Below are 26,827 nucleotides of genomic sequence, written 5' to 3'. Positions count from 1 at the left end.
GCTAGGTATGTCATCTGGAGCATTTGGTTGTTGAGCAAGGCATATGTAGGATCAAATTTGTTGAGCTCATGAACACGTGAGATTTTGGATTTGGACTTTTAGATTTGATTACTCACCTTTCTAAATCCGAGTTCTGGATGAGTTACATTTTGGGTACAGTAGCTGTGTCCCTTTCCCCGATGGCTTATCTAAGGTTTTGGTCTTCACTCATAGTCCTCAATGGCCATCAATAGGTCAAGGTTTTGGGATACTCCTAACATAAACATGTAAGGGATTTGTATACAGTGGGCATAGTATCTATCCAAATCTTTCTCATGCATATTCATTAGAGGTATCCTGGAAACCTGACCTGATGGTGGCCCTTGAGGATTAGGAGTGATGCTGAAGGCTCTAAGGTTAAATCTGTTCTTTCCTGCTAATGACATTTCATTAACTCAAGGTAGGCCAGTCCATACCTGTGTCCAGCTGGTAAGGGGACTTAAGAGTGGTCTAGCAGGATAATAAGAAAGAGCAAGGTTTACTTTAATCCCCGTATTATCAGTGGGGCCTGTTTACTAAGTGTGTAAATCAAGCTCTAAGTCTGACCCTGTGATAATGGAGGCTGAAGTGACTTGCTCAAGATTACAAAGAGCATCAGTAGAAGATGCAGGATTTGAACTCTGGTTTCTCTGCTTTTCAACCCACTGCACTAAACACTAGACCACTCTTCCACTCCATCTCAGAAATTGTACTGAAACATATCAGTGAATAGCATTGGCTGTCTTATATCAATCTATGATTCTGGATTTTTACCTGTTCTTTGTCTTGTCGAATGGAGGCAGGAAGTTGGCGTCTTGCATCCATAAACATGTGTTTGAGGCTCAGCTGATGCTGTGTTTTCCCCTTTATTTTTAGGAAACCTCAACATGAACAGAGAAAAGAACAAGAGCCAAAAAGACCTCACATTAAGAAGCCTCTGAATGCTTTCATGTTATACATGAAGGAAATGAGAGCGAATGTGGTAGCTGAGTGTACCCTTAAGGAAAGCGCAGCCATCAACCAGATACTGGGGAGAAGGGTAAGTGGAGCTTCAGAACAGCATGTGGAATGAGAGGTGATAGAAGGGGATCTTGTCTGCTACACAACGAAACAGTTAGTAAGTGTTGTATAGTCGCAGTAACAAGTGCCATGATGGGTCGATACAAAAAGCTGGAAACAGCCAGTTCCTGTTTGGCCAACAGGCAGTCTGCCACCAGGTCCTGAGAGAGCCCAGTTCAGGACATATACAAGGACTTCCTTACAGGTTCAGTTGAGGACACTAGCATTTGCCTGTCTCTGCATCTAGGAAGGCTTCCTGAGTTGCATGCAGTCCCTGATGTGCGATTGAAACCGATGCAACCTCTGCATGGTACAAAGTTATATTACTGTAAACGTGAGGCACATCTGTGGAAAATCCTAACCATTATGTATTAATTCTTTATTAATTAAAGCACTTATTACCCATCCTATCACTTAAAGTTCAAGATGGGGATACAAGAAACAAATTAGACCCCATCATACATTAAGACCCCGTCATAAACCAAGCAGCTTCCCAAATGCCTGTCTATAAAGATGAATCTTAAGGACCCTGTGAAACACGAATGAGTCACATATCGAGCAAAGTGCCAGAGGAAGAGCGTTCCATAAAATGGGGACATATACAGTGCAAACCCCGTAAACTTGTTAATTGCTTCCTAGCAACATGAACCGAAGGGACAGCATAAGTGTCATGAAGACAGGATTGGATTGGTAAACGGGCATGTGACCCCCCCCCCCCCCCCCCCACACCCTGTGCTCTAGCATAAGGCTGAAGGAGGGAGGATTTTCTGGGGGTCACTAAGGAAACAGAGCTGGAATTGACAGCCTGGTGAGAGAATCAGAATATACCCCAGCTCATGGGGAGCATAGTTAAGAAGTAATAAAAGCCATTACATGGAGAAAATTCTGGTCTTTGGTAGCCCGCTCCAGCCGAGACCCATAACATCGAGGAGGAAGTCCTGGGTACCAAAGCAGGAGAAGTTTGACTAATCTTTGGAGTGAAAGTTCCCAGAGAAAAAGTACCCTCGGCCTACTGGATTTATTCCAGCCCCAGCCTGCGCCCAGCTTGAGTGATTCAGAAGGTTGGAGCAGTGTGTGTGCAGAAGTATCATTTGTATGATCTCCGTCCGGTCCCAGGTGAGGTGCAAGACTCTGGGGAGCTAAGCCTGAGATGAATCCTGGGGTTACAAAAACTAGTGCCCAAAGGAGAACATTTTTCTGGGACGAAGACGCTATATTTAAGAGACATTTGGAGTTACACTTGGACAGATTTGCATTGTTACAGTAACTTTAACAATGCAAAGCCCAAACTCTGGTGCAGCATACCTGCCTTGAGGATGAGCCATATGGAGAGATCATGACACAGCCCAGCCCATGGAACTGTAAGTAACATCTGGGGCACAGTTGGACTGTAGAATGTGCGCTTGAATATGGTGGTCATTTCCACCGGTGGCAGAAGGCACTGGAAGAGAAGTAGTTTGCCGCTCCATTTTTGCCAATTACATTGAGTCCCTGATTGCAACATCAAACTGGGGGAGGGAATTTCTGGCAAGGAAGAGTAGTATAGAGCAAGACAACACCTGGAAAATGGAGATGCACATGGAGAGAGTAGTACAGGAGCATGGAAGCATGCAGCGAGACGAACATTTTGTACCGGAGCTGGAAGTGAAAACCGACTTATGGCCCAGGTGAAGATATCCGTGGAAGACGGGAGCCTGGTGGGTCAAATTGTGTGCGGCAGGTGCAAGACTTAGGGCAAGCTGGTAGCAATCCAGTTGAAATGTTGTGCTTGCAGGTGCAAATTCTTGACTCGTGAAGGAGTGCCCAAGATTGTGAGAATGACCCCAGTGGAGCAGGAAATATCCGGTGTGGAGACTGGGTGGGAAGCTAGTCTGACAGGATCTGAACCCAGACTGAAACCCTCAGGCATTGAAGAGGAGTTGGTTCGGGGGATGAGTCATCTGAGCAGGGTCTCTTCCGAGTCTCGGAGTTCGAGGATCAGCACAAAGGCTGAGGCGATGGGCCCAAAGAGTGAGGATATCAAGCCCAGAGGACATCAGGGATGAGGCCGAGGTCTGACAGGTTGAGAAGCAGCTGTATACCCAAGCTCACTATCGCCTAGTCTAGCAGAGGCGGACCAACAGTGATGGCTAGCGGGCCGAGGGAGTCAGCCACGAGGAAGTCAGGTTCTGGAAGAGAGCTATTGAACCAAAGAGAGACCAAAGCAAGAGAAGTTTTCAGTGTGTGCTGATTGGAAGCAGGGGCGTATCTGCGTGGGGCCACAGGGGCCTGGGCCCCCGCAGATTTTGCCCTGGCCCCCCTCCCGCCGCCAGCCCTCCCCCGCTGCCGTTTCTTACTTTTGCATCCGCTTCCTCCTGCGCCTTTAAAAATATTTCTTCAGCTGGCGGGGGACCCCAACCCCCGCCAGCCAACCCGAGGTGACAACTTGCAAGTTCTTCCTCCGCCATGGCCAACATGCTGGAGTTGAAAGCGTCTGAATCCAGTTCGGAGTCGTTGGTGGCGGTGGGGGGGTCCGGTAATGGCGGAGGGGGGGGGGGGTCGTTGGTGGTGGGGGGGGTAAAATGTGCCCCCTCCCTCTGGCTCTGGCCCCCCCTACCGCCGGAGGCCAGATACGCCCCTGATTGGAAGCCCCTGCTTCCTGGCAGTGGGTACCTGCAGAGTGTCCCTGATTTGAGAATGATAAGGAAAGCTTGGGGGATAATGCACCCCAGGTAGGAGAAGTGGGAGCGGGTGTGCCTCACTTCTGGCAGGACTTTTATTGCACGTGTAAATGACTCCTGTTCCAGGGTGGAACAGCGAACAACTGAAGAGATTATGTGGAGACGATCGTGGACTGAGAGTTTAATCAAGAGGAGCTAATAAGTACTCTGTCCTGGTTTGCAAATAGAGGAGATTTGAGATAGAACTGAACTGTGATTTGAATGCCCTGATATAATTTGGAGCAGTGGCGTAAAGGGTGGGCCCAGGTCCCACCCACTTTGAACTCAGGCCCACTCAGTAGCAGCACACCTATGATGTGGCTGGCAGGGATCCCAAGCCCCACCAGCCGAAAACTCTCAACAGCCTCATACCTTGTAAATAGCAGATCTTCACCTGCAGTGAGCAGCAACTGATACATGCTGTGGGGCCAATATGAGCAGTGTGTACTAGTTGCTGCTCCCTGCCAATGAAAGTCTACTATTTAAAAGGTATGCGGGGGGGGAGGGGAGTTTGAGAGACCATATGGCATGCAGGCGAGAGAGGGCGAGACCATATCACTTGTGGGACAAGGCGGAGTTCTTCTGCCCACCCATCTTGGGCCCAGGCCCACCCAAAATTGGGTGTCTGGCTACGCCCCTGATTTGAAGACTGTTTATCATTGTGCTGACCATCTAATAAAAACACTGAGTTGTACAGACCAAGTTGACAAGTTTATGAACTGTTTTCAAGTTACTGTTAGTAAAGCAAGTTGAAGTTCAACATTGAGACTGCTGACTAATCTTTGGAGTGAGAGTGACCAGAGAAAGAGTACCCTCGGCCTATCTGATTTAATCTGGCCCCAGCCTGCGCCCAGCTCGAGTGATCCAGACAGTGGTAGCAGTGTATATGCAGAAGTATCATTTGTCCCAGGTGAGGTGCGAGATCCTGGGGGGAGCTGAGCTGGAGATGAAACCCGGGGTTATAGAACAAGATAAACAGGCAATTGAGGCCATAAAATTTAAAAAATAAAAAAACAATATCTTATCTCTAATTTGGTATGCCAAATCAAGTCCAGAGCAACATACTCAGTGCTTTTTTTGTGCCGGTACGCAACGGTACGGCATACCGGCACCTTTTTCTCCTCCTCCCCTCCCCTCCCATTACTTCCAGCGATTCTCCGCCTCTCTCATGCCCTCCCATCGACGTGCAGCGATTTTTCCGTCCCTCCCCTGCCCTCACCTCTCTCATATCCAGCGATTCTTCGTCCCTCAGCGTCCTCCTTCACTGCCTGCCAGCCAGTCGGACTCAGAAGCGAACGGTGCAGGCAGGGATTGGCTGGCAGCGTCGTAGCTTCCCTCTGCAAGTCCCGCCTATGCGTAAACAGGAAGTTGTAGGCGGGACATGCAGAGGGAAGCTACGACGCTGCCAGCCAATCACTGCCTGCACCGTTCGCTTCTGAGTCCGACGCTGGCTGGCAGGCAGTGAAGGAGGACGCTGAGGGACAAAGAATCGCTGGATATGGGAGAGGTGAGGGCAGGGGAGGGACGGAAAAATCGCTGCACGTCGATGGGAGGGCAGGAAAGAGGCGGAGAATCGCTGGAAGTAATGGGAGGGGAGGGCAGGGGAGAGAGAATTGCTGGAAATCAATGGGAGGGAAGGGCAGGGGAGAGAGAATTGCTGGAAATCAATGGGATGGGAGGGAAGGGCAGGAGAGAGAGAATTGCTGGAAATCAATGGGATGGGAGGGAAGGGCAGGGGAGAGAGAATTGCTGGAAATCAATGGGATGGGAGGGAAGGGCAGGGGAGAGAGAATTGCTAGAAATCAATGGGAGGGAAGGGCAAGGGAGAGAGAATTGCTGGAAATCAATGGGATGGGAGGGAAGGGCAGAGGAGAGAGAATTGTTGGACATGGGAAGGGCAGGGAAGAGAGAATTGCTGGACATGGGATGGGAGGGAAGGGCAAGGGAGAGAGAATTGCTGGAAATCAATGGGATGGGAGGGAAGGGCAGAGGAGAGAGAATTGTTGGACATGGGAAGGGCAGGGAAGAGAGAATTGCTGGACATGGGATGGGAGGGAAGGGCAGGGGAGAGAGAATTGCTGGACATGGGATGGGCTGGGAGGGAAGGGCAAGGGACAGAGAATTGCTGGACATGGGAAGGGCAGGGGAGAGAGAATTGCTGGGCATGGGATGGGAGGGAAGGGCAGGGGAAAGAGAATTGCTGGAAATCAATGGGATGGGAGGGAAGGGCAGGGGAGAGAGAATTGCTGGACATGGGAAGGGCAGGGGAGAGAGAATTGCTGGACATGGGAGGGAAGGGCAAGAGAGAGAGAATTGCTGGACATGGGAGGGAAGGGCAGGGGAGAGAGAATTGCTGGACATGGGATGGGAGGGAAGGGCAGGGGAGAGAGAATTGCTGGACATGGGATGGGAGGGAAGGGCAGAGGAGAGAGAATTGCTGGACATGGGAAGGGCAGGGGAGAGAGAATTGCTGGGCATGGGATGGGAGGGAAGGGCAGGGGAAAGAGAATTGCTGGAAATCAATGGGATGGGAGGGAAGGGCAGGGGAGAGAGAATTGCTGGACATGGGAAGGGCAGGGGAGAGAGAATTGCTGGACATGGGAGGGAAGGGCAAGAGAGAGAGAATTGCTGGACATGGGAGGGAAGGGCAGGGGAGAGAGAATTGCTGGACATGGGATGGGAGGGAAGGGCAAGGGAGAGAGAATTGCTGGACATGGGATGGGAGGGAAGGGCAGGGGAGAGAGAATTGCTGGACATGGGATGGGAGGGAAGGGCAGGGGAGAGAATTGCTGGACATGGGATGGGAGGGAAGGGCAGGGAAGAGAGAATTGCTGGACATTGATGGGAGGGCAGGGATGAAATATTTGCTGGACATGGAGGGGAGGGCAGGGAAGATAGAATTTCTGGACATGGAGGGGAGAGAGGAGAATCGCTGGACGGGGAGGGGAGGACAGGGAAGAGAGAATTTCTGGACATGGAGGGGAGAGAGGAGAATCGCTGGACGGGGAGGGGAGGACAGGGAAGAGAGAATTGCTGGACATGGAGGGGAGAGAGGAGAATCGCTGGACAGGGAGGGGAGGACAGGGAAGAAAGAATTGCTGGACATGGATGAGAGGGGAGAGAGGAGAAATGCTAGAAATGGATGGAGAGGAGAGCAGGAGATAGAGGAGAATTGCTGGACATGGATGGATGGAGGAGTTGGCTAGGAGAGAGGAGAAATGCTGACTTGGATGGAGGAGAGGGGAGAGAGAATTATTGCTTTATATGGATACAGAGGAGGGAAGAGAGATGAGAAATGCTGGACATGGATGGAGGGAAAGAGAGAGGAGAAGTGCTGGACATGAATGGAGGGGAGGAAAGAAAAAAGAAGATGCGCATGGATGGAGATGAGGGAAAGGGAAGAGAGGAGAAAAACTGCACATGGATGGAGAAAATAGGCAAAAGCTGGATCCATGTTATACCTCCTCCAGTCAATTCCATGGAGGAGGACCCAGCTTTTACTTATGGATGCAGGGCAACAAAAGAAGAAGAAAGGAGGAAAGTAAAGAAATAAATGGAAAGGAAGCCCTGGAAACGGAGTTAAGAGAACAGATAGAGAGCAGCAGAATCAGAGACTGGGACCAATATGGATAGAAAAACAAAGTCACCAGACAACAAAGGTAGAAAAAAATCATTTTATTTTCATTTTAGTATTTGGAATTTGTCTTATTTTGCACTGGGTATACTGGAGCTGTAACAGCTTACAGAAATTATTTTTTAATGAAAAAAAATCACATTATTTTTTCTCCTATACTAGTATAATATTTTCAATGATGTCTGTTTATATGCGCTATGGCTGGTATAAGGGGTGTGGCTAATGTGGGTGTGGCTATAATAGGGGCGGTGCCATGTGTGGTGACCCCGCCCACAATGAGTACCGGCACCTTTTTTTCTACAAAAAAAGCACTGAACATACTATAAAGTGAGGAGAAAAGAGCTCAGACTATCTCAAGCCCAAAGGTAACTTAATGGCCAGTTGGGTTAAAATCTCAATCATGAGTTACAAAAAATCCTCATATCAGTGTGGTATACTAGTCAATTCCAATTCAAACCTTACACATATTCAGTGCAGCCTTTTTCAATACTAATCACATTAGCTCATAATATCTTGTCCATCATAATGCTCCACTTGTAATCAGCTACAATGCTTCCAATTTTATCCAAAAAGCAATACTGTAGTTTCAGTTCCCGACAAGACCCCTGTTTCGCCAAAGCTGCTTCAGGAGGAGCATTATGGAACACATTTTCCTATGCACTTCTTTACTTAAAATGGTGCCCAGAACAACTCACTTTTAAACTCATACACAAACTCAGTCAGCTAATAGAGCCACTGAAGTCACTCATAACACCTCAGCTAATTGGTTATAAAGTCTTCAGAATGACTGGTTCATCAAAACTTTAATCTTAAAAGTGTCCAACTAATTGATTGTAAATTTTCCAGAATGATTGAGCAATAACTCTGCTTGTTTTGTTGAAGCTGAGATATAGGATTCTTACCTTTGAAGGGCACTGCCATGTGAGGAGCTTAAAAAAAATCTGTTCATAATAGTGTTGAAATTTTACTGATTAAGTTAGTGGTTGGATATCAAATCCTGCAGACTAGCCAAGACATCCAGCTATTAGGTGATGGTATATCATCAATGCAGCATACAGGGCACGCCGCTTAGCAAGACAACGCATATCGGCCCTACTGCATTGGTGTTCTTTAAAGAAAAGTAGGTGCATGATTTATAAAATTGGCTCTCAATAGAAATCAAACAAAATAAAACATGGAAAAGAAAATACGATGATACCTTTTTTATTGGACATAACTTAATACATTTCTTGATTAGCTTTCAAAGGTTGCCCTTCTTCGTCATGTTTTCCATATTTTATTTTGTTTGATTTCTATTGATAGCCTTTAAGAGTGGACTAACACGGCTACCACACCTCTCTACTTAAAATTGGCTCTAAATAGCTTTTTGGCACCTGTAGAATTACCTCTTATGAGTCAAAAAATGGATTAGAGGGTGAATTGGATTCCCTCAAAAATCTGTCACTTTCCTCTTTTTTTTGCTTTGCATGGAGTATCTATTTTTGCCTTTTGTCACTTAACTTTTAGCCATACAAGCCACCTGGATAAACAGGTTGAGGAGAAAATGTTCTGCAGGGTAGGCTCGCAGGCTGTATTCTGGCAGGTGCATCTAAACAAGCTCAGACTGTGTCCCTGCTGCGTCAGGAGCGGGCACAGCGTCAGCCTGGGGAGACAGTGATCAACAGCAACAAAATTCTTCCTCCATTACATGCTTCCAGTTCTTGTGAGAATCCTCTGCATTTTTAGGACCCCCCGTCCGCCTCTGCATAATCCGATGTCCCCAATTTCTGAACCTTTTGCACTAGACATGTAACAGTGAGGCAGCAGTTTGGTCACATCACCTAAAAATAGTTCCACAGACAGGAAGTGCAAACATGCTTGTTTGTGGTGATCTGTGGGAGGCACAGGCAGTGAACCCTTCTGTCTCTGGGGAGGGTGAAAAGAGAGCAATGCACGGTGCTCCCCTGATCTTAGGGTTGCAAATTGGCTCCACATTTACAGGTCAGGTTGATCCAGTCCTGATTAACACCCTGTCTGCAAGGACTTGTTCTGATATCCTTAAGGATGTTCTTCAGAGAAACAAGACTAGAAGTCTCTGCAGGCAGCATGTTAAAACCAGTTCTGGATGACCCTGCATTGAAAATATGGAACAATTCGGCAACCTTCCTGACTAATAGGGTCATCCATAAGAAAGAAACTTGGAGTGACCTTTTAGCTTAGTCCAATACCTAACCAATATAAGTAGGAGGAAGAGCTGGACAAGAGCTTCTACCTGATGGAAATTCAGTAGGGTTCCACCTGTTCCCTGGTTTCTGCTGGATTTCTGATAGATTTTTCTTTCTCCCACCATGTTGCCACCCTGTCATGTCTTCTCACTCATCAGGTACCCCACTCTCCCACAGTACTCTCTCTCTCCTCCAGGAGGTTGGGCCTAGTACAATCTGTCTCCCTCCAATCTGCTCGCTCTTAATGTTTTCTCTGTCTACTTCCACTGCACTATGTCAGGTCTGCAACCCACACAATAAAGCAGTTCTTATCAATCTTTCTGTGAACATGACCCCATTCACACAGGCACAAAAAGCATGCAACCCAGCCTTACCCCCACTTGCATAGGTCAATAATGCCCTATGGAGGGCCCACCCAAATAGTAGAGACTATTATAAAGAACAAAATTACTGAGCATATACATAGGTATAGATTAATGGGACAAAGCCAACATGGATTTAGCCAAGGGAAAACTTGCCTTACCAATCTGCTACATTTCTTTGAAGGGGTGAATAAACAGAGTACAAGCAGGAGAGTAGGAAATGGTAAGCTTTGAGAGATAGCCAGGAAAACCTAACCAAAAAGCCCTGAAAGTAAGCGTGAGGAGTTTAAAATGGATTCTTTGTTCGACTGGAAGCCAGTGATGACTGTTTAACAGGGGTGAAGAATGGTCAAAACGACGAGTGTAGCAGAGATGTTTAGCTGTGTTTTGTAGTGATTGAAGCCTTTTTAACTGAAAATGAGGGAGTCAAGGTACATGATATTGCAGTATTCAAGCCTTGTGATTAACAGGGACAGAACGGGAAAATGAAAGGACGGAAAGTTGAAGTATCGGCAAATAGAACGTATCTGACACAAAATGAAGAAGCCAATTTAGCAGACCGTTGAGATATGTTGTTCAAAGGAAAGTCAGGAATCTAGAATAACCCCTAACTGATGGAAGGAGCTGACAGGCAGAATATCTGTTCCCATTAGATGGAGGGGTGAGGTAGGAATGGAAGGACCAGTGGTAAAAACAAAAAAGGAGGTAAAAACCCTCACGAAACCGTGGGATATAAAACAAAAAGTGAGGAGAGTGGATGAGGATACCAACAATGATATATTTATTGACTTAAAAAATAAAAAGTTAAAAAATAATGTACATAAAAATGACCCGACACGGCCGTGTTTCGGCCCAATGGCCAGCCTCAGGGGTCTTTGTAACCTCGGAAGATGTAACTCGGAATGTGTACTCCAAGGGAAATATCAAAACACAATCCTCTTAGGTCTCCTCTCTTCAAAAACCTATATATAAAATATATATTAAAAGGCAAAACGAACTTGTAATACTCCTCTCCGAAGAGATGTCTACAATTGTGAAATATATTTTATATACAGTGGGGGAAATAAGTATTTGATCCCTTGCTGATTTTGTAAGTTTGCCCACTGACAAAGACATGAGCAGCCCATAATTGAAGGGTAGGTTATTGGTAACAGTGAGAGATAGCACATCACAAATTAAATCCGGAAAATCACATTGTGGAAAGTATATGAATTTATTTGCATTCTGCAGAGGGAAATAAGTATTTAATCCCTCTGGCAAACAAGACCTAATACTTGGTGGCAAAACCCTTGTTGGCAAGCACAGCGGTCAGACGTCTTCTGTAGTTGATGATGAGGTTTGCACACATGTCAGGAGGAATTTTGGTCCACTCCTCTTTGCAGATCATCTCTAAATCATTAAGAGTTCTGGGCTGTCGCTTGGCAACTCGCAACTTCAGCTCCCTCCATAAGTTTTCAATGGGATTAAGGTCTGGTGACTGGCTAGGCCACTCCATGACCCTAATGTGCTTCTTCCTGAGCCACTCCTTTGTTGCCTTGGCTGTATGTTTTGGGTCATTGTCGTGCTGGAAGACCCAGCCACGACCCATTTTTAAGGCCCTGGCGGAGGGAAGGAGGTTGTCACTCAGAATTGTACGGTACATGGCCCCCCCATCCATTCTCCCATTGATGCGGTGAAGTAGTCCTGTGCCCTTAGCAGAGAAACACCCCCAAAACATAACATTTCCACCTCCATGCTTGACAGTGGGGACGGTGTTCTTTGGGTCATAGGCAGCATTTCTCTTCCTCCAAACACGGCGAGTTGAGTTCATGCCAAAGAGCTCAATTTTTGTCTCATCTGACCACAGCACCTTCTCCCAATCACTCTCGGCATCATCCAGGTGTTCACTGGCAAACTTCAGACGGGCCGTCACATGTGCCTTCCGGAGCAGGGGGACCTTGCGGGCACTGCAGGATTGCAATCCGTTATGTCGTAATGTGTTACCAATGGTTTTCTTGGTGACAGTGGTCCCAGCTGCCTTGAGATCATTGACAAGTTCCCCCCTTGTAGTTGTAGGCTGATTTCTAACCTTCCTCATGATCAAGGATACCCCACGAGGTGAGATTTTGCGTGGAGCCCCAGATCTTTGTCGATTGACAGTCATTTTGTACTTCTTCCATTTTCTTACTATGGCACCAACAGTTGTCTCCTTCTCGCCCAGCGTCTTACTGATGGTTTTGTAGCCCATTCCAGCCTTGTGCAGGTGTATGATCTTGTCCCTGACATCCTTAGACAGCTCCTTGCTCTTGGCCATTTTGTAGAGGTTAGAGTCTGACTGATTCACTGAGTCTGTGGACAGGTGTCTTTCATACAGGTGACCATTGCCGACAGCTGTCTGTCATGCAGGTAACGAGTTGATTTGGAGCATCTACCTGGTCTGTAGGGGCCAGATCTCTTACTGGTTGGTGGGGGATCAAATACTTATTTCCCTCTGCAGAATGCAAATAAATTCATATACTTTCCACAATGTGATTTTCCGGATTTAATTTGTGATGTGCTATCTCTCACTGTTACCAATAACCTACCCTTCAATTATGGGCTGCTCATGTCTTTGTCAGTGGGCAAACTTACAAAATCAGCAAGGGATCAAATACTTATTTCCCCCACTGTATATGTTTTTGAAGAGAGGAGACCTAAGAGGATTGTGTTTTGATATTTCCCTTGGAGTACACATTCCGAGTTACATCTTCCGAGGTTACAAAGACCCCTGAGGCAGGCCATTGGGCCGAAACACGGCCGTCTTGGGTCATTTTTATGTACATTATTTTTTAACTTTTTATTTTTTAAGTCAATAAATATATCATTGTTGGTATCCTCATCCACTCTCCTCACTTTTTGTTTTATATTTATAGGACCAGTGGTAAACCAGCAGGCTACCATTTTTTTGTGAGTTAATGACCATCTTATGGTTGGACTGCCAGTTGGCATAAGTACATAAGTACATAAGTAGTGCCATACTGGGAAAGACCAAAGGTCCATCTAGCCCAGCATCCTGTCACCGACAGTGGCCAATCCAGGTCAAGGGCACCTGGCACGCTCCCCAAACGTAAAAACATTCCAGACAAGTTATACCTAAAAATGCGGAATTTTTCCAAGTCCATTTAATAGCGGTCTATGGACTTGTCCTTTAGGAATCTATCTAACCCCTTTTTAAACTCCGTCAAGCTAACCGCCCGTACCACGTTCTCCGGCAACGAATTCCAGAGTCTAATTACACGTTGGGTGAAGAAAAATTTTCTACGATTCGTTTTAAATTTACCACACTGTAGCTTCAACTCATGCCCTCTAGTCCTAGTATTTTTGGATAGCGATAGAAGTAAGACAATTCTGGAGAGGGATAATGGACGGAGAATACAGATCCGCAGGGAAAAGAAGTAGGATGTCATCAGCATAGAAATAACTAGAAATACCTGAGAATTGGGTAAGAGTAGCAAGGGTACTGAGGAAGAGATTGAAAAGAAGAGGAGATATAGTATAGAAACCTGAGGAATAGCACAGGGAAGTGAATGAGAAGAAGACATGGAAGAGTTAGTAACAACCTTATATGATCGGTCTGAGAGAAAAGATCGCAACCAAGAAAGGGCAGTGCTTTGAAACCCAAGAAAAAAAAGGCAGGATACTAAAAGACAGTGGTTGACTAAGTCGAAGGCAGCTGATAGATCAAGTGAAACAGCAAGTATGATATTATGCCTGTCTAAATGAGTATGAATTTCACTGAGAAGACCAGCTAAAACTGTTTCTGTGCTAAAGTGTTCTCGATAAAGGATGAAGCTTGAAGGAAAACTATCTTTTCCAATATTATGGGTTTGAAAAAGGTTTGGAGAAGTTCCCAAAGGAAAAGTCCATAAACCATTATTAAAATGGACTTGCGGAAAATTCCGGCTTTTATTTGGGATGAGTAGAACTTTTTTTATGCCAGTACACAGTGGTACGACTTACCGGCATCTTTTTTTTTTCCTTGCTGCTCATCCAATCTCCAGCGGTGGCTGCTGCTTCTCCCGACGGGTAGCACTGGCAGCCAGAGCAAGCAATAGCAGTCCTTACCCTGCTTCGCAGTGAGTCCTGCAGATGGCCTGCTCCCTTCTTCTCACTCCCCTCTTGCGCTACCGAGTCACTAAAGAAAAGGAAGGAAGGGAGCGGGCCAGTTGCAGGACTCACTGGGAAGCGGGGGAAGAAATGTAGAGTAAGGGACCAGAATAGATGCCATACCAGGAGGAAGGGGGCACAAAGGAGAGAAAAATTATCAATACTATACTTTGGGGGGGGGCACAAAGGAGGTAAAGATACCATACTTGGGGGGGGGGGGTCACAGAGGATGGAAAAATGCCATAGCGGGGGGGGGGGGGTCACAGAGGAGGGAAAGATGCCATACAAGGGGGGGGGGAGTGGAAATATGCTGGCTACAGGGTGCGGGAACAAGGGAAGAGAGAGGGGATAAGCTGAACATGGGGATAAACAGTGACACAGAGAAGAAGAAGGGGCAGGCAAGAACTATAAGAATAGGGATGCAGAGGGGCAATGTTAAAAGAAGGGGTGAGAAGAACATAGAGGGGGCAATTTTGAAAGGGGGTAAATAGGCACAAGGAGGGGGGCAGTGCTGAAAGGAGATAGATAGGGACACGGGGGCATGCTGAAGGGGGTAGATAGGCACACAGAGGGGTCAATATTGAAAAAGGGGTGAGGAGTTAGTGACACGGGTCAGTGCTGAAAGAGAGGTAGATTGGCACACAGAGAGATGAAATGCTGAAAAAGGGAAGGGGTGATAGAAACATGGGGGCAATGATAAAAGGGGTAGATAGACACACAGAGGAGTGCAATGCTGAAAAGGGGGAGGTGAGATATAGACACAGGTGAGCAATGCTGAATGGGGGGAGGGAGAGAATGACACTGGGAGGGCAGATGATGAACTTGGGGGAGGATAGGGACAGGGTCACAGCTGGAGATGCTGGAAAAGAGGTATGAAAGGACATAGAGGAGATAGGCACCCAGAGGGGTGATGCTAGAAAAGGGGGTCGATGGGAACACAGAAGGGTGATACTGGAAAAGAGGTGGAATGGTGACACTGAAGACACAGAATGGAAATGCTGGACAGGACAAATAGGGATGCAGAGGGAAGATAGATGGTGGACACAGAGAAGAAATGCCAAATGGATAGAGACCCTGCAAAGACAGGAAAAAACAGAGGAAAGCAGAAGAGAGGCACTGGGACCAAGGTGAATGGAAAAAATAAAATGCTCAGACAACAAAGGTAGAAAAAAGAATTTTATTTTAAGATAAAGTAGTGTGGTAGCTGTGTTAATTTTTGTTTTATTTGTTGTTAATTTGTAATGTAGTGAATGGAATATGCCAGTTTCTGAAATTTACATCTGCTATCTTTATAGCAGTACAAGGGGAAAATATTTTTGTTTTTCTGGTATTGTCCTGCTTGCAAAAGTCTATTTTTTTTTTTTTTTAGGGTTCAGCTGGATTTTTGTCTACATATTTTATTAGTTTATGGTCAGGAGTTTGTTGGACCTAGAGACTGGTGTACTATTTTCAATGATGCCTTTTTATATGGGCCATGGCTGGTAAAATGGGTGTGGCTACTGTAGGGGCGGAGCCATATATAGTGATCCCTGCCCTTAAGGTTGGCACTGGTACCTTTTTTTCCTACAAAAATAGTACTGGGGATAAGTAGCATAAAATCTGTTTTACTCTTTTGGGATCTTGCCAGGTACTGTTGGAAACAGGATACTGGGCCTGATAGACCTTCGTTCTGTCTCAGTATGGCAATGTTTATGTTCTTATCACAACCTCAAATGTGGGTTTCATGACTGCATTTGGGATCCTAACCCACAGTTTGGGTAAGCTCTACAGTAATGAGATAATTAGAGGAAAGGCATGCCAAGCCAGCCAGACACACAGAGGAATATCAGAAGAAGAGGGAAGGGGAGCAAGAATCAGTTTAAACATGAAAGTGCTCTGGGGGTGGAGTCCTTGAGTATTGGTGGATTGCAACTTCAAGAGGATGACCAAAGGAAAAGAATGAGACAGAAGACTGCTGGGAAGTAGAGTTCAAAAAGCAGGTCTCTAGCTGTCAGAGCCCAGAGCATTGGAGGGGGGGGGGGGGGGCAGGCAGGAGAGAGATTCCAGATACATAAACTCAAGAAAAATGTCAGGAAGTATTTTTTCACGAAGAGTGTGGTGGATGCTTGGAATGCCCTCCCGCGGGAGGTGGTGGAGATGAAAACGGTAACGGAATTCAAACATGCGTGGGATAAACATAAAGGAATCCTGTTCGGAAGAAAGGGATCCTCAGGAGCTTAGTGGAGGTTGGATGGCAGAGGCGGGGCTGGTGGTTGGGAGGCGGGGCTAGTGCTGGGCAGACTTATACGGTCTGTGCCCTGAAAAAAGACAGATACAAATCAGTGGGCTGGTGGTTGGGAGGCGGGGCTAATGCTGGGCAGACTTATACGGTCTGTGCCATGAAAAAGACAGATACAAATCAAGGGGCTGGTGGTTGGGAGGCGGAGCTAGTGCTGGGCAGACTTATACGGTCTGTGCCCTAAAAAAAGACAGATACAAATCAGTGGGCTGGTGGTTGGGAGGCGGGGCTAATGCTGGGCAGACCTATACGGTCTGTGCCCTGAAAAAGACAGATACAAATCAAGGTAAGGTATACACAAAAAGTAGCACATATGAGTTATCTTGTTGGGCAGACTGGATGGACCGTGCAGGTCTTTTTCTGCCGTCATCTACTATGTTATGTATAAACACCAAAAGAAGGGGTGGATTTGTGAACAAGGAAATTCACCACACTTTTCCTTGCTCTTACTCTACAGTGCTCGTTCTCTTTCTCCATTCATCTTACTGGACTTTCCAATCTGTTCTTTCCTCTGAAAAACACCCTAAGGATGTTATGTTATAACACAACTTCTTACCCGCTATATACATTAACAGATCAAGGTGGGTTACACAAACAAAGAAAACCAGAAACAAGCGTTCTGGGAGTTCCAATAAAACATTCAAGGATTAGATCAAATATCCATTAAAAGTGACAATTGAGACTCCAGATGCGGAAACAGAAATGTTTTCAAATTCTTTTTAAACAATGCATAATATAAACAACATCGTAAGACTGAGGGAAGTAAGTTCCGTAATGAAGCCATGTGGTAATGGAGTGACGCAGAATAATCAAATCTGGCCAAAACTAATGCCTGTGTGAGCAATCTGAAGGAATTTGTTGCAAAATACCTCATGATGGATCTGAGTTTTCTCAAGATAATAGAGGTCTTTCTCAAAATCATTGAGACATAGGATTGCATTGCTAATACATTATCCAATTCAACCCCTAAAATTTGAAACTGAAGGTCTAATGTAAACTCATTTCCATCAATTGTAAATCGTTCATCTTGATCTGAACCTATCCAGAGAAAGTTAGTTTTTTCTTTATTCAGTTTTAGGCGATGGTTAGAAATCCAAGAATCAATTAAGGAAATACAAAATTGTATATGAGACAGTGTTTCTGTCCAAAAAGCACAGCATGGAACAAGACAGTGATGTCATCTGCATAGACCTAATGCCTGCTTCCCTCCTAACACTATTCAGTTCTTTCCAGACCTTTGTGAGCAGCGATACTCCTGTGTTCTCCCCAATCTAGGGGAAGCATATATAGAGGTCTGGGATGGGATTGGAAATGAAAGGGGTTTTTTTTGGGGTGGGGGGGTGCAGTGATTGTGCCATCTATGTTTTGACAAATCAGCTGAAGTTGAGTTATGAAGAAATAAGTCAGTTCATCCTCCTGCAGCTGCTTCTGAATGGTGAGGTTTGTCTTTGGGGGCATCTTTTGCTCCATGGCTGTATAAAAACATTTGGATAACCTGTTGTATAGCTCTTAAGTATGTTTTATCCTTGAGAGTACACTGACTGGATAAAGTTGCCAAAGAGCATGCACTCTGTGAAGTTAAAAACAAAGACTCCAAAGAGCATGCACTTGAGGGAAGTAACGAAACCGCGTGTGCTTGTTGACACATGGTTTCATTACTTCCCCTCAAGTGCATGCTAACTTTATCCAGTCAGTGTACTCTGCGAATACTAATTGTGACCACTGAAGCAGGCGTTTTATCACGCCGAAACATGGACCATGCCGGGTCTTTTATGCAAGCAATTAATAAAGCGTTTTCCAAGCACCATCTCCTGAGTTGGTTTTGTCTGTTGGTCAGCCTCTACTCCTGTTCATTTGGTTTGATTTATCATGGAGGTTCCTTCTGTTTGCTGTTCCCTTTCCTGAGGTTAAAGCAGAAGTCAGGAGGAACTGTCCTGTAATAGACTGCTTTAGTTCAGGAGGCACTGGCGTGGGTTAATAACACTCTTCTGGCCCTCTGTAGGAACCTTGGCCTTCCCTTACGCTCTGTGAAGTATTTGGTTGCTCAGAGAGATTTGCTTTCTACAAACTATTGAAGTTGTGAGATGGAAACGGTGATGTCATGAGCCTGCTGAATATTTGTACACAGCTTATTGTCACCTCTGTTTCGACCAAGTAAAAGAAACTGTGGTTGAAACCACAACCACTGTGTCCTGAAAGTTATTGTAGGTGTAGGGTTACCATATCTGCGGAGACAAAAAAGAGGACATCGCCCCCCAAAAATCTCCCAGTTCCTCACTTTGAATGCACTGCTGCACTGCAGGATCACAATCTCTTGGGCTGCAGGAATGGTTCTAGAAAGGCAGGTCAGTCAGCTGGTCCTCCAAGGGCTAGCTACAGCTGCTTCCCTTCTTCCCTCTCAGCCAAGTGATGGTGTATATGCATGTGTGTGTCGCTGGGGGTGGGGGCAGGGATGGCCACTGCGGCTGTGAGCCATACCCTGTCCGAGTCCAGTCGCAGCAGGTGATCAGAATGACATGGAGCAGCAGGGCTCCCGACCCCACCCCCCAAGTCTCAACAAGTCCCGAGCAATGCAGCTTGTGTCAGCTGGAGAAGAGTGCAGCAGGGCCAGCTGCCGGCAGCTTCCTGCATCGGCAGGCTAGTACTAGGCAGCAGTGGTGAGCACAAGTTCCGGCCTCTCTAACAACCCGTCGGCTGTGATGTGTGCACTGCATGAGGAGGATCTTTGCTGGCACAGGAATACTCGGCCATGCGCATGCACACGCCAGTAGATAAGATGACCTCTACAGTAATACTTGCATACGTGTGTGTTTGCGACCACATTCATGTTGCTTTGCCAGAAACCCGGACAATCAAAATATTAAAAAATGACCAGATGCCTGGCAGCACCCTGGAAAAGAGGACATGTCCAGCGAAGCCCAGACGTATGGTAACTCTACTGTAGTGAATCAGAGTAGTCTGGTGTCACTGGGAGACCCAGCAGAGTACTCTGTCCCTTGAAGGGGAAGCATGTGTGAAAGATCCTATATTTTGTGTGGCTTTGTGACCAGGGGTTTACACAAAATATATTTATTTATATGAACCTTCTTGTTTAGTACCTGCTAAAGATGAGAGGAGAGGAAAGTGTTTCTCACCAGCTTGCATTTTATTTCACTACCAGTAATAATGCCCAGAACTCTTGATCCGCTGGTAGGGAGGGGACATCTAGGGGTTTCTCTGCTTGATGTCAGTGCAAGAAATGTAAGGGATTTCACTCTGGGCCTCAGCTAAATCAGAGGAGGCAGCAGAAGAAAAAATGTACTTCTAGAACCAGTATGTGGTGTGTTTAGCTATGCGGTTCATTCAAACACATTTAAATTTGTTCAGGTAAAGTTGAACTTAGCAGTTAAAGAGTTCAGCAATAGAAATGCAATCCCGCAGGTTTACAAATCGCCTGTGTGACTGGGCTCCCTTCTTAGAATGTGGTTGTCAGATGCCTTGAGCAGTACTTCATCTTGCAGCCATTTGCAAGCCCTCCAGGACCTGCTAGTGGATCCAGACCCAGAGTGTGAAATCTGCTGATGAGTCTTAAAAAGCTGGCCTGGGAAGGGAAACATTGGTTTTGTGCGCAGTATATTTTAGGAAAGCTGAATCTCAGAGGTGGAGGTATTCATTTTTTTTACTTTTTAAATTGGCATTGAAATGGTGGCAGAGGTAGAGAGCCATCCTTCAAACTACTTGTTCCCCTTTGCAGACTTCAGGGGCATCACCTCATTTTAGCTAAGTATTCAAGTCACAAAGTCACTCATGAGTGGGGCAATGTGTGTGTTTGCTTATATGATCCGTTTCATTATGTAATGCTGCTACCAACTTATTTTGTTTCTCCTTGCAGTGGCATGCTCTGTCCCGTGAAGAACAGGCAAAATATTATGAACTAGCCCGCAAGGAGAGGCAGTTACACATGCAGCTTTACCCAGGCTGGTCTGCAAGAGACAACTATGTAAGTTACTTACAGAAAGTGGTGGCCTTGGCCGGAGACCACATATCACAGCTCTGCAATTATGAGGCCTTATGAGGCCTAAATCCAACACAGATCCAGATTTGGTGACGTGGCAATTATGTTTGGATAAGATGGCCTCGTGGTTGGTCAGGAATCGGGTTAGTCTTGAACACCTCAAAACCATAGCTTGTTGTATCTCAGGCTCTTCCATCTATCTCAAATTGCCTTTGAAACTAGGTCAGGTAATGTCTGTGCTACAAAAGGGATTTCGAGTGTTCTGGCAACTTAGAGTAGTTTGTAATTTGATGGATGAGGCAGCCTTTCATTCCCTGATCGTGCTTTTTTAATGTCTAAATTAGATTATGGAAATTTAGTGTATGTGGGGTTACCAGCTTCTCAGTTGTAGAGACTTTAGACACTCAAGAATGCAGCCATATGGTTGTTAGGAAAGGCAAATTGTAGAGATCATGTTACTCCATTATTTATTAGATATCACTGGCTTTCTATAAAGTACTGTATCGATTTTAAAATATTAGTATTGGCGCAGAGTGCTACCTGAATTGACCCTGCCTTACTTGCCTTCGTTGGCTGTTCCTTATGGGGCCGATATTCAGACCGCGGGAATTAGACTGCCTAACTCCCACGGTCAGCACTTAAACCCGGATATTCAATGATGCCGGGCCATTTCCGGTGACCGGCATTGAATATCAGATTTATTTTTGGCCAGTTTAAAGAAAACCGGCTAAGTCAATATACAGGCTTAACCGGTTATCTTTAAACTGGCCATAGATATCCCACGTTTTCGGCCAAATATGGCCGCTAAACTGGCTTTAATAATTGGTGGATAACCAGTTATATCGGCTGATATAACTGGCTATCTGCTAGCCGCTAACTGAGGATATTCAGCGGGGTTAATCGGTTATCCCCAATATTGGTGGATAGCCAGTTAAGTGCATTGTAACTGGTCAGCAGCTGTTCTGCTGGTTAAATAGAACTGAATATCAGGGGGTATATTGCTAGTAGATCTTCAATGCCTATAACGCTGCTTAGTAAACAGGGCCCTAAAAATAGAAATATCTACACCAAAATTAAATTAAACTCCCAAGAAGCCAGACTCTGCGTATAATGCAACAACCAGGGAAAGTGATGCATACCCCCCCCCCCCCCCTCCACTCTGCTGTGCACAATATACAGATAGCAGATGCACATTTCAAAAACTGACATATTCCAATCAGTATGTTACAAATTAACTAATAAAACAAAAATGGAAAATAAGGTGATACGTTGTTTATTGGATTTAAATAGCTTTTGAAGTCCAAAACCTTCTTTCTTAGGTCAGGACAGTAAACCATAACAAGTATGCTATCCTAAACTGAGGAAGGAGATTTTGGCCTCTGAAAGCTAGAAAACTAGTCCAAAATATATTTAGTCCAATGAAAAAGTATCATCTTATTTTCCATTTTTTTCCTTTTTATTTATTAACCTTTAAAGTGGTATATCCCAGCTACCACATTACTTCATCCAAAACTAAAATTCTTTTTCTACCTTTATTCTGGCCACTTAATTTTTCTAATCTGGTTACTGCTTTCTGTCTTCTTTAATGCTCTTTCCAAACATCTCCTGTCCATTTATAAATTTCTCTCCACCTATCTTCTTCACCTCCTCTACTACAGTGTTTCCCAAGTCCAGTCCTGGAGTACCTCTTGCCAGTCAGGTTTTCAGGATATGCACAGTGCTCTACTACATCCAGCTCCAACATTGATCTGTTCCTTTCAGCTTTCTTCCATTTTATTTCTGCCTCTCTATCCATTCAGATTTCATATATTCTTATCCAGTATCTCCCTTTTGTTGCTGCATCTACCTACAGGTTTTCATCTCTTTTTCTCACCTTGGCCCACCCACTGTTTTTTTTTAACTTTTATTAAAGTATTGGATGAAAAAATACAAACAACATAAGTAACCTCCATACCCACACAGCAAGACCCTAACCCCCCCCCCCCCCCAACAGAAACCCCCTCCCCCCAATAACTCCCTAAGTAAAGCAAAAAGAAGGGCACCGAACAGAGAATCTTCAGTGAGCACCTAACAGGACTAGTACTAACATTTCTTTCCCCCCCTCCCCCCCACCCCTGCTGGGCACAGGACTACCAAAAGTCTCAAAGACTGGAGAACATTGAAGAAAGTTGAGTCCTTTCTTTCTGATCTGCATTAAAATGACCATGATAGCGATCAGTCAATTTGGTCCAAATCCCGAGCCAGTCAGACTCGAGGGGCCTAGGAATGTATCATAGGTCCTGCTGATTGTTTCCATTGCGCTGCAATTTCACACTTTGCAGCTGTGAGACAAATTCTTTTGATCCTAGTTTGCCATCGACACCTTTGCCGATTGCCCAGTCTCAACAGGCAAAATTTGGGCTCACAGGGAAATGATATCCCCAAAGTCTAGGACATCAATCCCGTAACAGTTGTCTAGAAGGGTTGCAAAGAAGCACAAATCCACCAAATGTGAAAAAATATACCTCTGTCAGCATGACATCTCCAACAAGTTTCAGAAACAATAGAAGGAAACATCTGCTTCAAGCGCTCCGGGGTATAGTACCACTGTGTTACCACCTTATATGCATTTTCCTTAAGTAACAGACAAACAGAAACTTTTTTAACTTCATGAAACACCCTTTTCCATGTACTAAGTTCAAGCTCTTCACTCAAATCCCTTTCCCAATCCAACATATATTTGTGGAAATTCTTTCCAATCTATAGAGTATTGATGTGGGTCAACTTAATTTACCCAAAGCCACCTACAAATTCTCCCAATTTTCAACATCCTCAGGATCTGTACACAACCTGTTTCTAGAATTAATTAAATGCTTAACTTGCAAATAAGAAAACAGATCTTTTGAATGAAGTTGATACAGATCCTGAATATCAGGAAAAGAGCAAAGCTCTCCCACATCAAGCAACTGATGGATCAGACCAGCCCACTCCCATCTAGCAAAAATACCTCTCCGCCTCCCTGCAGCATACACTTGTCCATATTTTATCGGTGCTAAAGAGGACATCCGCAACCTTCTACCACAACTCCTCCTAATCTTAAACCAAATGGCCAATAAATGCTTCATATAAGGGAAAGGAACGTATATACCGCCTTTCTGTGGTTTTTCACAACTACATTCAAAGCAGTTTACATATTATATACAGGTACTTATTTGTACTTGGGACAATGGAGGGTTAAGTGACTTGCCCAGAGTCACAAGGAGCTGCAGTGGGAATTGAACCCAGTTCCCCAGGATCAGAGGCCACTGCACTAACCACTAGGCTACTCCTCCACTCCAGGATTACTGATGTGTAGCCTGGTGAGTTGTCTTCCATTAGGAACCCAAAGTAAATAACGCAAAGAAAGTTCAGGAAAATGAACCTGCTCTAAAAGTATCCCTGCTTTGTGGGGGCTAATATCCCATTCTAATAACTGACATAGCTGTGCCGCCAAATAACAGTACACTAAATTTGGCACAGCCCACTCTCCCAACTCCACCTGCTGCCACAAAAGTTGTGTAGGCAAGTGAAGGTGCTTACTCCCCCCAGACAAACCCCCAAATATCACACTGTAATGAGCATAAGTCCGAAATAGGGACTTCTAAGGGGAGAGTTTGAAATAAAAACAACCTAGGTAAAATATTAATTTTCACAACTGTAATATGTCCCCACCACGACAGCTATAATCCCATCCATTTACCCAAGTTCCTCCAAATCTGGGACAAAATAACCCTATAGTTCCTCCTATATAAGGTGTCCAGACATTTTTTAATACAGACCCCTAAATATTGAATCCCCTCCCTGGCCCAACGAAATGGAAAGGACTGACATATTCACTCCTCTTGCCCCCCTTCCATGCCTACTCCCAACAACCCTGATATACCAAAATTAACTTTGAAACCTGAGACTGAAAAGCCATGTTCCTTCAGCTCTCTCAAGATGACTGGCAATGTCAAATTAGGGGCAGTAACATAGAAGATGATATCATTAGCAAAAAGTGCAATTTTATGCTGACTATTCCCCAGCTGGTACCCTCCAATATTGCCATTATCCATGATCCATTGAGCCAAGGGCTTTATGGAAAGAGCAAAAAGCAAGGAGGCACTCCTGACTGGTTCCTTCCTGGATGGAAAATGTGAAGATTCATAAAGCTTGTGCATCCAAGTTCAGAAATGGTCACCTAACCCTATCTTCTGTAACACCTTCTACAAAAAAACCTAGCGGACCTTGTTAATAGCCTTTTCTGCATCAACTGCCATCAAAACTAAAGGAGATAGAGCCCGCCAAGCCCCCCCCCCCCCCCCCCCATAGAACATTAAAGATGCGTCTGATATTATCTATTAACTGCCGCTTGAGAACAAACCCTGTGTGGTCTGTATGAACCAACCCAGGCAAAACCCAGGCTAGACGCTGGGCAAAGATCTTAGTAATCAACTTAACATCTATGTTTAACAGTGAAATTGGGCGATAATAACCACAAACAGCCAGGTCCCTACCCAGCTTCAACAATAAATTGCCACCCAGTAGACCATTACCCACTCTATATAACAGAGGTTCCAGATCTCCCCCCAAAATTGTATAAAATTTAGTAGAAAACCCATCTAACCCCGGGGTCTTTCCACTGGGAAGCAGTTTAACTGCCTATTGCATTTCCAAAAGAGAAATTAGAGCATCCAAATGTTCCTTATCCTCTGAAGACAGAGAAGGTAATCGTTTGCAAATATTGATCGATCTCATCCTCCAGTCCACCCCCTCCATTACCATACAAATGTTTATAAAAATTCAGACCCAGTCTCTGAATCAGAATAATATAAAACATCCCTTTTCCCCTTAATCTTCAAAATGGTGTGACATTCTCTGCTCACACAATTGCCTTGCTAACAAAGTACCAGACTTATTACCATATTCAAAAATTTGTTTAAACTTTTGTCGCATAAAATTAACATTTTCCAACTGCATTCTACTTAAGGCGGCACAAACTGAAGTCAGGTGTTGCCACAACCGTTGGGTTGACTTTGTTTTATGCTGACTTTCCAAGAAACATAAACGCTCCCTAAGAGAAAGAACTTCTCTATCATAAACACACTTTTTCTGAGCTCCCCATTTAATAAGATGGGCCTTCACTACCACCTTGAGCGCATCCCAGAGAATGCTATCATCAACTAAACCATTATCATTCTCTTGGAAATAGCGCTGAATCACCTTTCCAATGTCTTCTTGCACAACCTTTTCCCCTAATAAATTTTCATTAAACATCCAAAAACCCCTTTGATGTTGCCCCCTCCCCCAAGACTAACCTCCAACCAAATGGGCACGTGGTCAGATATTTGTATGGGCATCATTCACATAGCTCAATGGACCCTTGGTCTTTTCCCAGTGTGGCATTACTTATGTATTTATGATGACATAGCAGCTCAGAACCTGGTACTTGGAATGTTCTGCCATTGTTCTCTCTGCTGCCCCACATCAGGGGGACTGAGAAGCACCTGCGGGCAGAGGCAGGTTTGTACATCCCAAATCTGACAAAGCTTTCCAGGCCTCTGCCTCCGCTTTCATTTTCTTGCTTTTACCTCTCACAGTAAGCAAAAGTCAAAATGGGAATAGCTGCTAATAGCAGAGAGCTGTGGATTGTATATACTTTGTGACCTCTCTCAGCTCTTTGTTTTTGAAGGGTTGAGCCAGCCAAATCTTGGTAAACAGCAATTTTAACATTGTCCCAAACCATGTCCTTTTGAAGACGGGCCTTGCACCCCGAAATTGTGAAAGCAACCAATAATATTTGGGGCACCGATTCCCTTTGCAGCATCAAGCTCCAATGGGCATGCTCAAGGCATACATGTAGACCCCATCTGTACTCTCTTCTGTGATAGGCCTATGCAATAAATACTCATAAATTTGCACCATCACCTGCTTGCAGTCCAAATACTTGTCATCCTCTGGGACACCCTTGAAACGTAAATTACACCTCCAGGTCTTCCACCAGTTTAAGCACTACTTGTCACTGCTTTTGGAAAAGTGTCTGTGCAGCCTGAATGTCCCAGAACTCACCCTCCATATTGTCAACTCTCTCTTCTACCTGCTCCAGGCAGTTTCTGATCTCTTTAATGTTCCCCTGCATCTCAGCAAGAGCCATTCACACATCTGAACGGACTGCCTGAATTTACTTTGTTACGCACAGAACCAGCCCATTTTGTAACTTCCCCGCAACTCCACTAACCATGGAGTCCTCCTCTTGAAGAATCAGTGTGCGTTAGCACCATCTTATTTAGTTCTGTGGCTGCCTTGCCTGACTGTATGTGCCTCAACGGATCCCCTTAGGATGAAGCAAACTGGAACTTTTCAAGCCTTTTCCGCGTGAACATAATGAAACTCGAAAGGTAAGGGACTCAAAAGCATTTTTGCCCAGATAGTAGTGGAGAACACCCTCAATTTAAAC

General features: G+C 45.1%; 1 protein-coding gene across 3 annotated transcripts in view; it reads left to right on the top strand.

Moving 5' to 3' along the window:
- Positions 1-26,827, top strand: part of LEF1 (lymphoid enhancer binding factor 1) — a 248,260-nt gene that overhangs the window by 175,420 nt on the left and 46,013 nt on the right. For all 3 annotated transcript variants that reach the window (XM_030190796.1, XM_030190798.1, XM_030190797.1), the window contains exons 7-8: positions 895-1,057; positions 20,251-20,358. In XM_030190796.1, coding sequence (XP_030046656.1) covers positions 895-1,057; positions 20,251-20,358 — 271 coding nt within the window. The remainder of the gene's footprint in view (positions 1-894; positions 1,058-20,250; positions 20,359-26,827) is intronic.

This window comes from Microcaecilia unicolor, chromosome 2 (genome assembly GCF_901765095.1).
Source record: "Microcaecilia unicolor chromosome 2, aMicUni1.1, whole genome shotgun sequence".
In the NCBI taxonomy this organism is placed as follows: domain Eukaryota; kingdom Metazoa; phylum Chordata; class Amphibia; order Gymnophiona; family Siphonopidae; genus Microcaecilia; species Microcaecilia unicolor.
Note: the sequence above shows the minus strand (reverse complement) of the source record. Positions and strands in the feature narration are given on the sequence as shown.